We start from the raw sequence: 16007 nt of genomic DNA, 5'->3' as shown, positions 1-16007 counted from the left end.
CTTATCTGTTGAGACACGATTCTGATTCTATCCCAGCTTGGCATGGTACTGTATCTAACAAGTAAGCTATCTGTTGCAACAAATGACTTACTTGTTGGATATGCGACTGTAAATTATTAAAGAAATACTCAAAATACATAAATGAGAAATTAGACTAAAAATCATCAATTTATTTATCAAAATCACATTTGATGTGATGTCCAAAGGTATAGGAATAAAATTGATTTCAATAGCAACAGTAAGAAGAAGAAGAAGATGAAGAAGAAGAAGAAGAAAGGAAAAAGGAAAAAGGTGAGGCATTGCTGGTGCCTCTTTTTTCCCTTCATTTATTATGAGCCAGAGTGTAAAATAAAAAAATATGGGGATGAAAAATTCGTCTCCTTAATCCTTAATTTAAAAGTTATCCCCCCCCCCCCTACTCAATAATTAAAATTTGAGTCACCTACACCTAATTTTAGAACTTTTCTATCACCCTTAATTCATTGTCCCACCTTTCTTCTCCTCCATTTTTTCTTATCACAAACACTCTTTTTGCTATGGCTAGTGAGAAAAATAATTTTTTCCATGATTAATTTTCAAGAGAAAAAACAGAAAACAACATTGTGGGATTTGCAATTGGTGAAGTTGTTCAATTAATTAGGTTCACTACTCGAAAATTTTTCCAGCAAGATATCTAAAATTGGTCAATTCTTACTAATTCCACATCAGATTCCTCAAGTCAAGCACTTATTATTCAATTTATTTTTGTCTTTTTTGTTGATTGTGAGCATTTGAGATAAGAATTTTTTAGGTTTTCTTTTTCTATGTAAAAAGTTTCTGAGTTTTGCACAAAAGTTAATATTTTAATGTATGTTCATAGGTCTTTCTTCTCCCTCAGAATAATCCTCTCTAGATTTTCTTCAAAATCAGTAATAATAAATCGAGCACTAATTTTTTAATTGTCTGACAAAGATCTTTGCAAATAAATAATGCAAGTTTTTGTCATTCTCCTCTTTGAGCTTAAATTAAATTTGTAACTGTGATAATCTTTTTGTGGTGGATTTGGTGATAAATCATAAAATTAGTGGTGGTAACTTAGAGGTGTCAAAATGGGTTGACCCAACCCAATCCAATTCAACCCGAACGGGCTAGAGAGTTAAATGTGTTGGGACGGGCTGACCCTTTAATTCAGCCCAACCCAGCCCTAAGCGGGTCGCGGGTTGGGAAGGATTGAACCTTCAACCAAAAGATGAATAATTAAACTCTCTTAGAAAGAGTATCGAACATTGACGTCTATGAACATGACATCAATTCACACAAAATTCATTTATAAATCACATATTTCGGTGAATACATACAAAAATGCATTATGAATCACACACTTAGGTGAATACTTACAAAAATACATAATAGCCAACGTAAGATTTAGCGAATAAATACTTAACTAACTGGTTTAGAAGATTTCTAGCAACACAAGGTACCTAAATACTTAACAAATCTAAATTTCTAAATATTACATGACTTATATATTAAAGTTTTACAACTCAGCTTCCGATTCCACCATCAATCACGTTTGAATCAACATGTGATATTGTTTACTTAAGAAGTTCATCTTCACCTACAATTCACCATACAAGATGATATTGCAAAAGACTTGATTTTTTATTTTTCAAAATATTTATTGATAAAATCTTTATAAATAAAACGCTATTAAAAATATATATAAAAATATTTTAAAAAATTAATAGCACACGGGCTGGCCTCTGAGGCTTGCGGTTGGGCCTATGAGGCCGACGGGCTAAATGGGGCGGGCTAAAAAGCCTCGTTCCTAAATGGAAAAATATTAAGCCCAACCTGACTTATTTCAGGAGTTGGGTTGGACCGGCCCAGCCAATTTTTGACGACTCTAGGTGGTATGACTTTTAATTTCTATAATGACGGTGAAACTCATGATTTTGATGTGGATGCTGAAATTTATGGTTATGATTTGTGATTTTCAATGACATCGATGGAGTTTTGATGGTGAATATAGTTAAATTTATCATGATTGTTATTATTTTTTATGATGGCAGTAATTGTGGAAGATTTCATTGGTGAATTTAATTGTGGGCGGTGAAATCTAAGGTGATGGAGAAGTGAATTTGGTGATAGTAGCAACAATGATAGTGGAAAAAATTTCTAGTCATACAACTGGAATAAAGTTATATTACTGTTGTACATATGTAATGTTAAAAAATCTCTATATATATATAAAGGAGAAACATAGAGGAGGTGATGTGGCGCACCTCTATATGCCTTCCATTCCTATTTATTAGTATTTTTCTCCTTCTTTTGGCTATTTTTTCTTCATTTTCTCAATAAATGTTTTGTTTATTAATTTTAAAATTCAATCATATTTACTATTCTAGTCATGTCTAATAAGTTACAAAAACCTCCATCTATTTATCTTCTCTACTTAAATAACGTGTATCTTCAACTTCTTTCTAACTATTGTTATGATTTACCCAATCTATAAATAACAATTATCTTCGGAGATGTTCAATGTTCATTTCCACTTTTTCATTGTTTCTTTTTCTTTTCATTTTTTTCATCTTTCATGTACTTAATAATGTCATGATATGGTCTTCACTTTGATAAAATCATAGATTTATTCTTCAAATATTCACCATAGAGATGTTCACTTTAGTTTAGTACAAGTTCATCAAATGAAGAAAAAAAACATAATTATATTGGAAGATTCAGCAAAAGAGATGGTCATATTAGTATAAAAGTTTGAATAGTTTTCAAATATTTTGAAATTCATTAATGTATTGTTTTGATTTCAATTAATATTATTCTATTTTTTATTTTATTTTAATATATCTTCTAAATTGTTATTATGCCAATGAATGAAGATGAAAAATGTCACGTTTTTGTGTGTATTTGTTTGTCAATTTCTAAAGCTGCAAAGGTGAAAGAATGAGTACTTCAAGCCTCTTTTTTGAGTTTCAGCAAGTCTACACTCCGTCAAGCCTTGAAACAGGGGGCATTTGTAGACATTGAAATTTTGTGGACTCTACAAGATGCGTTCAATTTGAGTTGGGACTCTACAAATTGTATTCAACTCAGATAAGGATTCTTGTAGGCTACTCAAATCTAAACCCTAGTTTATGCCTATATAAAGGGTACTAAATTCTCTTAAAAGGGATCTCGAAAATTCCATAAAGAGATCAGATTTCAAATAATCCGCAAATTGATGTATTATTCATATAGAGATGTTAAATCTAAATCATTCTAATTCGAGAAATACGTCACTAACGGCCCTCGAATCATGAATAAATCATCTTAGAGAGTAGAATCAAGGGAGGAACAGATCTGTACTCACAATCTTGATGAATAAAATCACGTTTCTTCATATTTTATTTGTATGGTTTATTTATTTTCCATATGTTTAAAATTTGTTGCAAACAGTATTGTTTTGATTTCAATTTATATTATTCTATTTTTTTTATTTTAATATATCTTCTAAAATGTTATTATGCAAATGAATGAACATGAAAAATATCATGTTTTTTTGTGTATCTGTTTGTCAATTTCTAATTAATATTCTAATTTATTTTTAGAGCTGTCAATATGGGCTAGCCCACCCCATCCGGGATAACCCATACAGTCTTTGACATTTTACGGGCCAGGCCGGGCTAGTCCATTTTTGGTGTGGGCCAGAAAATGGTCGGCCCAGCCCACAAGTACGTGGGCTACAGGCTTGCCGGGCTAGCCCACTTTTTAAAAAATTATATTTTTTTATAATTATTAAATTAAATTATAAATTATAATTTAAAAATATTATCATAAATATCGACAAAACAATATTACATTATGTTAGGCCTCATTTGTTTGCACTTAATGGGGTTTGAATCTTAATCATTCAGATTTGCCTCATTAAGTGTGTTTGTTTTTAAGAACTGGATCTTAATTATTCAGATTCAATTCATTAAGTTCGTTTATTTTATTTTCTTATAAGCCTCTTAATGGGTCTGGACATATCTGAATGAATCAGATCCGTAACACACCCTTAACACTATTCAGACTAAAAAATAAGACTCCTATCTTAATTCAACTAAATTACAACAACTCATAAAAATTGTTTTCTTATTTAATTAATATTAATTACATGCTTGCCATTATAATTTCCTTTATTCAGATTAACTTAATATACATCTTTTACTTTCTAAATTAATCAATATATTTGAATTGATAAGCACTCTCATGATATAATATTTAGCATGATTTTCAAAACATAAAAAAGTATTAGTTATTTGATCGATAGCAATAAAAAATTTCTATAATAGAATAAAATAAAATAAATATTTTCCTAAACTATATATTTACTACTCTATATAAACTATTTTAAATTGCATTATATTAGATTTTCAAAGTATTTGAGTGCAAAAAATAGTCATAATAATGATGTAACTTGATGTTGAGTTCTTAAAAGATAAATCATATTACCTTGTTATGGTAAAAATGTTCAAAATATTATTTTATATGAAAAAAAACTATTTTACTAACAAGTTTTTTATAATATTTTATTGATATAACGTTTAATTTCATATGTGCATTTAGATATTGAAAACAAACTGTCCCAATATTTTAGTGTTCAGATTCAGAGACAATATTTTAATATTCAGATGTTTATTCAGATTTAATATCTAGATCTTAATGCACATCTTAATATTTAAATGTGTATTCAAATTCAAACGTCTTAATCTTAATGGAAACAAATGAGACCTTGTCACTACTTGTTAATCAAATTCACAAATAAAATTATCTTTATAATATTTAGGGAAAATGCACAAGTACCCTAGACTATGATCGAAATTCCAAAGACACACATTACTAAGGTCGTATTACCCCCGTGAACTTATTTTTTTGTAATTTTGTGTACCTCTTTGGCCTACGTGGCATCTATATATCTCTGACGCGCCTCAATTGCGTGGAGTCACATAGAGTGCCACATAAGACAAAAGGTGTATAAAATTTAAAAAAAAAATCAGGGGGTAATAGGATCTTAGTTTAGTTAAGGTGTGTCTCTGGAATTTTGGTCGTAGTCTAGGGGGTACTTGTGCATTTTCCTTAATATTTATTAAGTTTTTTTTTAACTAAAAGTATAAATATCTAAATAGAAATATTAACCTAATTGTTTTGATTTTGGACTCTCTTTATTTTTAAATTTTAATATTATATTATATTTCTAAATTAATTTTTATTGGCCCACGGGCCGGCCCTACCAATATTTCTGAAGCCCCTTAAATGAGCAGGATTATTCAGGCCGAGCTAAAAAGCCCTTTTCTTAAATGGGCTCCAAAAATCTTAGCTCAACCCTATTAAATCACGGGTTAGGTCAAGCCGGCCCAACGGGCCTAACCCATATTGACGGTTCTATTTATTTTGTCATTGATGAAGCGTATAATATTACCTATGGTACATTCTCATAGTTATAAGATATTGTTGCCCCTATAATATATTATATGATCTATCATATTAGACATCAATCACAAAATAAGTAAGTAAACTTGGTGGTTGGTAACAATGGTAACTATTAAAAAAAATTGATTTTTTAAAATCTAAATGATTTGCCATTGGTAGTCTATGGTAAAGAAGAACAGAAAACAAAAAAGAGAAAGAGACGGTGGGGGGTCTATGGTAAAGAAGAACAGAAAACAAAAAAGATAAAGAGACGGTGGGGGGTGATCATGGGTAGCAGGGGAAAGGTTTGGTGGGGTAGGGGAATTGTGCAGAGATTACAAATTTTTGTTTAATTTTATATTTTTTTAAATATTATTCATATTTTTCTTCATTCATATTGAATTATATTTTTAAATTAATTTTTTTGGATTCAACAAACACGTGTCATAATTTAATTTTTCATAATGCAATGTCATAGCGAGTGTATCTCACACACTCCATATTTTTGGCTGATTGTTCAAAAGTGTCTAATAGGTATCAATTCAAACTACTAGAGATGTTAATTAGGTAAAAGACTTAGTTAAAGTGTTCAAGTGAAATATGCGGACAACTTTAAAGGAATGTGTATAACTTAAGCCATTTTTAAATGACTTATAATTCCAAACTTGTAACTATGCATACCAAAAAATTATTTTCAAAATCACTTTATATTAATGCATACACTTAATTATTCCAATGTATAATTGTTGATGAACGATTATTGGTGAATGTAATTGCATTGCTCATCACAAACACTTTTTGTTAATTCATACACTTTGTTATTTTAATGTATAATTGTTGATGGATGTATTGCTCATCACATATGCAATAAAAAAAGAGATTTAGATCTATAATCTATTTATGCTTTTGTTAGTTATTGAGGAAGTTCCTCTATTCTATTAAACTGGAACTATTTCTCTCTTTAATTTTTGTTATTTAAAAGTTTTAGAATTCATTAGCTATTGTATTATTTTTAGTCTACTCTATTTCATTTCATTTTCGAATTCATTAGTTAATTTGGTGTTACACTTCTTCTCTTTTGATTACTTAATTTTATGAATAACTATTTATACATATTATAACGGTATCTAAATCATTTACATATATTTATACTAAGTAGCGTGCAATACAAGTATATTTTCTATTCTGAAATTCTATTTTTGAAAAAGTATATAGACATCTTGTAGTAATTACAAGGGACAAAAGTGCAACATACGTTTCTGAAAATTAGTATATCATATGTTTAGACCTAATAACATAAAAATGTAACTCATTATTTTAGTTACCAAACTAAATTTTGTAGGTTCATCAAATGTCTAATCACTTGGCATACAACAAATAAGTTATTTGAATACATTAATTGTCTCGCCGCGAGCCTACACCCCTGATGTGGCTGAAACTCGAGAAACATTGTTGACCCCAAGCGAACCCTTGGTTTGACTTACTTACTCAACGGAAGAATTAAACATAAAAAATAAAGCTCATGCAATAACTTAAAAGATAATATCTTAGCTAAAATGGCAAATCAAGTCTTAAAGGTTTATAAACGAAATGAATAAGACTAAAGAACTATAACTATCTATCTATGAAGCTTCTAAAACAAAGAGGGATGTTGGAACAAGACCCCCGATCATCCTAATAATAAAATACTAAAAACAAAGTAAAAGGAGTCCTCCAAAATGCAAGGAGGCTCACCAACTGACTCTGAGTGCTCAACTTAATCAACGAGGCGCTGGGTGATGATCCTGATTACCTGTGTCTGCATCATAAGACAATGCAGGCCAACTGGCATAAGTACATTAAATGTACGAGTATGCGAGTTGAAATGTTAAACATAACATAGACTTGAAAAGAATCTGAAAGGAACACTTACCTTGACTTTACTCAACTCATGAATACATTAACTTAATATAAAGTAATAAAACACATGCAATATATAGAAAACTTTTAAAACAGTAGAATACAACTCAGTTCGTTAAAGAAGTGCAATAACAAACTCAACTTTACTCATGAAATAAAATAATGTAGTTTCCATAGGAGTTTCTCTAACCTACAACCACCACTATGAGCCTAAGTGGTGATACGACGTCTTGCCCACGCTGTAAGAACTGTCTTATACTTGCCGTCATATAAAACGTCTTAATTAAGTGGATTCACTAGTCTGTGCTAAATAACACTTAAGGAGTCATCTAAAAAGTATAATCCTTTACTACCCATGATGGTTACATGGTTTATGGAGACTTGAGTTAATATGAACTTGTGTCCCCGTATTGGTGCGCAATACTACTCCCAAAATATATTTAACTCATATGTTTTAAAACAAACTTCTTTCTTTGGTTTGAGATAATTACTCAAAACTTAGCTTGAAAGCTCTCTTGGAAATTGACGTTTCCCTTTCTTGTTCAAATGTGAAAACATTTTAAACTCTTGGGAATACTTAGTTTCCTTATATCTTTTTGAGAAATGAACTCAAATCTTTACTCTTTGTTTAACTTGAAACTTAAGTCTTAAAACAAAGTTAAAATGTTTGTGAAAGACTTTTGAAAATTTTATAAACTTTTCTTTAACTTGCTTCTTAACTTCTAGATTTGACTCTTAACTTTACTTGACTTGACTCTTAACTTTCCTTGAATTGAATTATGGATTTAAGGATTGTGATTTGTGATAGGAACGATCTCATGATGTTTAGAAGTGTTTTTGATTGCTAAACATGAGAAAAGATAAAAAAAGATTTACCATCTAAAAACAAGTCCGCAAAGCGGAGATGTATATAAATTTTTTGATCCCGATGCGGAGCTGATTTTATTTACCGGGGGAGCAAGTCCGCAATGTGGACTTGCGTGCCAAAACCTGCTCGACTTTTTCCTTCTTCGTTTTCCTGGCGTTGCAATAAATTTTTCATCTGCTAAATGGAAAGATTTATTCATGTAATTTGTCGTGTTGTGTGACATTCTGTGAATGACACCATTTAATGAAACTTCGTTTGCATAGATACAAGAAAGAATCAGGAAAAATAACATTTAATGAAATAATGCAAGAGATATCAGGATAGGACTCCACACTGAAAATAGGATTTGACCGAAGAACTACAAAGACAACACAAGTTTTACTTCATACTAGTCATCGATGTCAAATGTAAAGAAATATATCATCTAAGGGAAATAACATTGTCAGATTGGAAAGAAAATACACGAGCAGTAGAGTTTTTCTCATTACAAGTTCACAAATGCATGTAATAGACAAGAGTATTTTGCCCTCTGTTATGGTTACATTCTTTGATCATGAATGGTGAAAGTAGGAGGCAGGCGATTTCCATTTACACAGACTTGTTCAGGAAGATTAACTTGCACAGACTTGAATTCATAATGCTGCAATAAAAAATTAGCAATGTATTAGTGATGAGTGAAAATTTTTGGATGGCAGATTCAAATCACAAGGAAAGCAAATGTTTTGACATGATCATTATAGAAAGCAAAATTATTTGGAATAACATTGCATCTGAAATACCACAAATATTATAACCAGTTTACCTTTCATTTCGTATATCGGAAAAAGGAATGATCCGTCGGGGTCAGTGCCCAGATCGTTACGCCTTTCGTGCGGGTCGGAACTTACCCGACAAGGAATTTCGCTACCTTGTCGATTCTAATGAATAATTCGTCAATGACGAATAAAAAACAATTCTATGCAATTCTGAAGGGGGGTTCCCATTCAAAATAAACAAATTTACAAATGGGATCCAATAGTGTGACCACATCTCCTGGTTCAATCTGTCAAAAAAGAGTAGTTTGTTAAGTAATGAGGTGAAAATATTTTTTCCATGAAGTATGGACGAATGACAAAATCAAGATAAAAAATAGTCGTTGATAGTATCATACAGGAAACAAGAAATGCTAACTCACATAACTATTCTATCTTTATCTTTAGTGTTTGATTACGTATTAAAGAAGTGAGGTGCCTCCCCTTCATCTAATTTTCATCCAGTAAGTGACAAAAGGGAGGAAAGATCCTTCACTTATTTTTTAGGCATGTAGTGCCGCAGCAGTTTAGCAGAAAACTAACGTGTCAATACCTGAAATTTATTTGTTGATTTTTATCGTGGTTTCTCGAAGATACTCTACTTCACTAGACCAGTTCTTTTTATAGGAATTGAGATCTTAATGGATAAATGAACCAAGAAACATTAAAATAGCATAAAGTAGTGCTTACTGCTTCCTTCTGTATGCCGGACACTGTAAGTATAAAACTGTTCATCTGACGGTCACAGAGCATATAGTATCTGCGGAATAAGTATATACATTGAGAAATGAGTATTTAAGCATAAAGTAGGGCTGAACAGACTTGCACTATCAAAGGAAATGCTGAAAATGATCAACTGTCCTGTTACGGCCTTCAGTTAAGAAAATGAAGTAACTTACACTGGAGTTTGATACTCATACTTAACTAAGGACTCTACTGATGCTATAACCAGAAAGTTCAGGCCTTCAATTAAGAGATCTATGGTTCTGCGGTTGCATACAGGACCTACTGCCAGAAAGCACAGTATTACCTCAACTAAATAGATAAATAAGTAAATCATATACCTCATTGTTCACAGTTCAGTATCTAAGAAGACTGTAAAGCCTTACGACCTCTAGCAGCACGTAATAGCTTCTGGCTGTCTACTCGAATACTCTTTCGCTTACGCTTCCTTTTATTCTTCTCATTAGGCTTACCCTGAAAAGCAGGATCACGAAATCCAAATGCATCATTTACAATCTCAGTCATAATGTTTTAATAGCTACAAAAGAAGAAAGCATTTAATAATTGAGAATCTTTAAGGCATTATATTTTAAAGACTATATCATAACTTTCTTGTTTCAAGAGATCAAAGAAGAAGAAACAACTAAAATGTTACCCGAGGCACCGTTCAGTCAATACAGGAGGGGCTCAGTTAACTCATTGAACAAATAAATTGGACTATTTAGGGACATAGGAATCGGTCAGTACTTCATCTTGTATTCTTTGAGATACTTCTAAGAGAAAAGACATAAAGTAATACCTGAAGTTGTCCTGAATTTTTAAAAAGACACTTAAACTATGCAAGCGTCCTATTACCCCCTAAACTATTCTGAATTGATATTGTTACATCATTTTTTATCCACCTGGCATGGAGAGTGTATCTTCAAGAGAATGAACAAACTAAAAAAACGAATATAATTTTATTTTTGCAAGTATTTTGCTATTAAATATATTTTCTTGTTTTTCTTATTATTTAATCTTATTCTCCTTATTAATTTTTTCTTTTTTTCTTTCTTCCTTCTTCTTCAAAAATTCATTTTCATCTTTGTTGAAGCTTCTCAATTTAGATGTCTCTTTTTACCATAACTTCGTTTCTGTTAGGACCGAAAATAAGTAGGTGTAAATGCGGAAGCTAGCAAAGCAAACTTGAAAGATCACGAGTAAGAAGACAACGAGAAATATATCAGAAAAAATAAAGATTTAACGTGGTTCGGTCAATCGACCTACGTCCACAAAGGAGATAAGCAAGCCACTATAAATATGAGAGTACAAAATACAGAGAGAAACAACCTCAACCAATTCACTCGGAATACATGAGAGGTTCACACAAGTGATAACCTATCAAGTTTGTGACTCACAAATTCTCCCCCTAATCAAAACTCTCAAAGCCCTTTAAGACTATATTGTGAATGTTGATTAAGTTAGAAGGAATAATCCTCTATTTATAGAGTCCTAAACCTTTTCCTACAAGAAAAAGGATTAGTCAATCCAAAACCTTTTCCTAAAAGAAAAACCTATTTATGGTAAGATATTTAGGGCAAATAAAACCTAACAAATCTCCCCCTTGGCCTGAATTTCTGACAAAATAAATTTGTCCACCTTCTTTACTTAATCTTCAACAACTTGCTTCTCCTCTCCATAATTTCCTTTGCAAAATTTATGTCTCGACACAGCGAACCTCTCTGAAACAATTTCTCCAATAAAATCTTCATTACAGTCAAAAAGGTTGCGGCTAGAACTACACCCGTCAAGATGAACACCTCTTTCTAACTTGGTTCAATCATTGATTATCGAACTACTGAACCTGACTCCGTCATTGAATGTGGCTCTAATACCACTTGTTGGGACCGAAAATAAGTAGGTGTAAATGCGGAAGCTAGCAAAGTAAACCTCGAAAGATCACGATTAAGAAGACAACGGAAAATATACCAAAAGACACAACGTGGTTCGGTCAATCGACCTACGTCCACAAAAGAGATGAGCAATCCACTATAAATATGAGAGTATAAAATACAGAGAGAAACAACCTCAATCAATTCACTCGGAATACATGGGAAGTTCACACAAGTGATAACGTATCAAACTTGTGACCCACAAATTCTCCCCCTAACCAAAACTCTCAAAGCCCTTTAAGACTATATTGTGAATGCTGATTAAGTTAGAAGGAACAATCCTCTATTTATAGAGTTCTAAACCTTTTCCTACAAGAAAAAGGATTAGTCAATCCAAAATCTATTCTTAAAAGGAAAACCTATTTATGGTAAGAAATTTAGGGCAAATAAAACCTAACAGTTTCCCCTTTTTACTACTATTAGTTTAACTCTCTTCAATCTTAAAGCTATATCTAAATAGTTTATTACATTTTAACAATTTGATAAACCCATTAGATTTCGAAATGATTAGTAGGTATCATTTAGTTTATTTTTAGAGAAAAGACATAAAGTGACACCTGAAGTTGTCTCGGATTTTTAAAAAGACACCTTAACTATGCAAATGTCCTATTACCCCACAAAAGTATTAAATATCTTTGTAAATTGACCATTTTGACTCATTTTCTCATCAACCTCACACGCGTGAGACACACTCTCCTTTTAATTAATTAATTTAATTTAAATATCAATTAAATACAGGTTTAACCCGACCCAAATCGTTTAAAAAGATAAATGGTACGCTTTCTTTTCTTTTCTCTCAATTTCTCACTTTCTTTCTTTATATTTTAATTTCTTGGGAAATTAGCTGAGCAAACAAGAAGTTTTCATGTTTATTTTAGTATTTGATAAAGATTATATTTTTTTTCTTCATGGATTTGTGATCTTCCGGAGAAAAACACATGTTAGAAATTATTTTAGGATAAAAACTAAAAAGTGTTAGAATCTTACCTTCTTTTTAAAAAAATTAATCTTGGACCAATGGTCCATTATTATTAATAATAAAGGAGAAAATTACAGACTTGGGTTAAAAAGACTCAGACAAACAAAAAGAAATCACCAATTTTAGAAAAAGAAAAGAATTTGAAAAAAAAAAAAAAGAGGAAAGTCTCTACAGAAGGACCAAGATCCTCACGCCTTTCATCTTCAAATTTGATTCAATGAAGCTCTAGTTTGCCTTACCCTTTTTGCCGGCTTCGAAGCATTTATCTACGAGCTTGGGCAAGATTCACTTCGGCAGTACCTTCATTAAAGAGAAAAGAATTTTTTTTCTTTAGTATAACAAGAGGCAACAAGGAGACCATATCGAATAAAAGCAACAGTTGTCAAAAATGGTTCCTTTGAAAGAATGGGGGAAAGTTGGGGAAGATGAGTACTTTAAAAAGGAAAGAATTAAATAATAGATTAAAAAATGACACGTGTCACTTGTTAATTCGTTCTTTGAAAGAAAAATCTATCATTCACGCGCATTATTTGCGTGAAAACAAACATAGGGAGAAAACGGGTTAAAGTGGCGTATTTACAAAGATATCTCCTACTTTCGTGGGGTAATAGGACACTCATATAGTTAAAGTGTCTTATTAAAAATTCGGGACAACTTTAGGTGTCACTTTATGTCTTTTCTCTTATTTTTATCCAAATTTCAATTAAGATTTTTCAATTTTCGGAGAATTATGATTCTTTCAAAATTATTATTCTAGTTTTGAAGTTATATAAAAATGAGATAAATTAATGAGATGAATAGGAATTATCATATATTTTTTGTTTAATCCAATTTCAATCAAGTTTTTTTAATTTTTGGGGAATTAATTGATTCTTTTAAAATTATGATTTCTAATGTTAAATTTTATAAGAAAATGAGTAGTTCATGATTCTTCAAAAATTTAAATTTTCTGAAAATAATAATTAATTTTTTTATCAATATTTTAGTAAAGTTTAAATAATATAATGAATTCTATAAAGAATTTGACCGGAGTAGAAGAAGAAAAAAAAAAGAAAAAAATGGGAGTGAAATCTTATTTGACATTGGGGATGGGAGGTGAAGGGAAAAAAAAAGAAAGTGAGGGGTGAATTACTTAAAGGTGAGAGATGGAAAATGAAATGAAATTTAAGATATATCAAAATTAAAATTAAAGAGAGAGATAAATAAAGAAAAACTTAAAATAAAAAAAAAATTAAATTACATTAACACGTGTCATGTTAGGATTGGTGTGTGAACTTACTTGCTTCTTAAAATTTGGGGCTGATCGAAAAATGATATAATAACATATGTTCAAAATTGTTTAATGTGATAATAAGGCAGTTACAAGGTTAAGGTATCTTTCTAAAAATTCGAGACAACTTCATGGTGACTTTATGTCTTTTCTCTACTTCTAATGCTTAATGCTTAGAACTTTTCCCAAATGGATAAATTTATCGTGCATACAGTACCTTTAGCAACTATTTGTAGTGATAAGGTCTGCTACACTCTACCCTCCTCAGAGATCACTTAACGGGATTTCATTGAGCACGTTGTTGTTGTAGTAAGTGAAAAGGATTCAGAAAAAAAATCATTCAGTAGGAGAAACTTAACCAAGCTTTCTGGGGTAGCCATAGTAGAGTAACCAAGTTGTTACGAATAATACTACTAACTTAGCAACCAACAAGAATATTCCTATCCAAACAACTCTTTTAATTTCACATAATCTTAGGTGCCTATTGCAGTTTCCTAGCCTCTACTTGTTTGGCAATAATATTCAAAGATTCACCCAATCAATTGCGCCTCAAAACTACACATTAAGACTATTTTACTAATCATAGAAAAGCATGACTATGTTTTGGTGTTTTTCCTGTGATACCATAAAACCAAATTTCATGTTTATATTTGTCCCCCTAGCTATTATTAGAACTTGTTACCTAAAGGTTGTCAGAGCAGAACTTTGTAGATATTGACTGGTTATCTCAGAAGCTATCTTAAAGTAATACCTCATCATACGTTTATGTTATAGCAGGAAACAGAGCTTTCCTTGGTAACTCTGACGATGAAATCAGTGTTTAAACAGGTTAGAGTTCTATACTAGTGACAGGTTTGTGTGAACACATCAAACACTCCATTGTGACATTTTGGGAGTTGAACAATGTCATAGTCTTACCTGAAGTAATCCTTCAATAATGTTGTCAAGAAGCTGGAGCGTCACTTTCCTTTGATGTAAAGCATCACAAGGATTCATTAATGCAGCATATGAAAATCCATTTAGGGACATCTTGTAATTTTCCAGAAATCGGTTCACCTGAAAAAACAAATATGAAATTTTTCCCACACGGTATTGAATTTATTAAGGGGGAAAGTGAAATCTATATTTAAGATATCTTGATATGTGCAAACATAGAATTTGAAGATAAATAAAAGTGAGGTTTTTTTGAAGCCAATTCTTTTAAATCAGACTGTTTTCTACTTCAAAGCTGCACTTCCCTATACACACACTTGTTCTTCTAGATTGATTATTTTTTACCGAAATCAATTCAATAAGTCACTGACCTCTGCAGATCTTGTAATAGTCATTTTTGACAAACTCAATTTTCTATATACAAGCACACTTGTAACAGTCAGACATGACACTTAACTACCAGAAAGAGGTAACTAATTCAATGAGTTATTATCTAACTCTTGTTCTTTAAGAACAACATCATAAAAATATGAGGTGATAATTAGCAACAATTGAGAACCTTGAGGTTTGAAAGATCCCATATATGATACAACAGTTCATAAGTGAAAATCAGTTGTTTTTCAACAACTTACCTGTCACGACCGGAATCTAGACCTCAGACGAGACCGGCGTCGTTAACCTCTCAGAGGTCGCAAACAAGCCTACTTACGTCATTTTTACTTTACATAGGTTAATTTTTTAGCGGAAAATTTGAAATTTTTGATTCTTTAATCATACTTGCTAAACATTCTTAATATTTTGTAATCGTTCATCATCAACCATCTAACATTTAAGAGATAAGCAACTGAAGAAATAATTCATTAAGTATTAATTGTATATCGGCCAAAATAACACCAATACAACATCTGAACCAAAATAGGAAAGAAGCGCCAGTGGAACATGCTCCACTAGCTCAACTCTAAAACTACGCTAGAATGTAAAACAGTAACATCCTCGAAAGCATGAGAACCTACCAAACTCCGGATGAATGCTGACGTCCGGATAGCTGCAACAACGAACCTGTATCTCTACCGTCCACCTGTGCCTGCACCTAAAAGTAGATGTTTGTATGGAATTAGGACACACTTGTACTAAGTATGGGTATATGCAAGCACACACCAGGGACATGCATGAGGAAGAATAGCTCTTT

General features: G+C 31.5%; 1 protein-coding gene across 1 annotated transcript in view; it reads right to left on the bottom strand.

Annotated features, from left to right (window-relative positions):
• Nucleotides 1–9008: 9008 nt before the first annotated feature.
• The window catches only part of LOC107009940 (tetratricopeptide repeat protein 5-like), an 11843-nt gene continuing 4844 nt past the window's right edge, over nucleotides 9009–16007 (bottom strand). The window contains exons 7-11 of the mRNA XM_027914182.1: nucleotides 14804–14941; nucleotides 10092–10179; nucleotides 9882–9990; nucleotides 9673–9742; nucleotides 9009–9233 (exon numbers count right to left, since the gene is read on the bottom strand). Coding sequence (XP_027769983.1) covers nucleotides 9147–9233; nucleotides 9673–9742; nucleotides 9882–9990; nucleotides 10092–10179; nucleotides 14804–14941 — 492 coding nt within the window. The 3' untranslated portion in view covers nucleotides 9009–9146. The remainder of the gene's footprint in view (nucleotides 9234–9672; nucleotides 9743–9881; nucleotides 9991–10091; nucleotides 10180–14803; nucleotides 14942–16007) is intronic.

Source organism: Solanum pennellii, chromosome 2 (genome assembly GCF_001406875.1).
Source record: "Solanum pennellii chromosome 2, SPENNV200".
NCBI lineage: Eukaryota > Viridiplantae > Streptophyta > Magnoliopsida > Solanales > Solanaceae > Solanum > Solanum pennellii.
The sequence above is the reverse complement of the archived record's forward strand: the minus strand, read 5'-3'. Positions and strand labels throughout refer to the sequence as shown.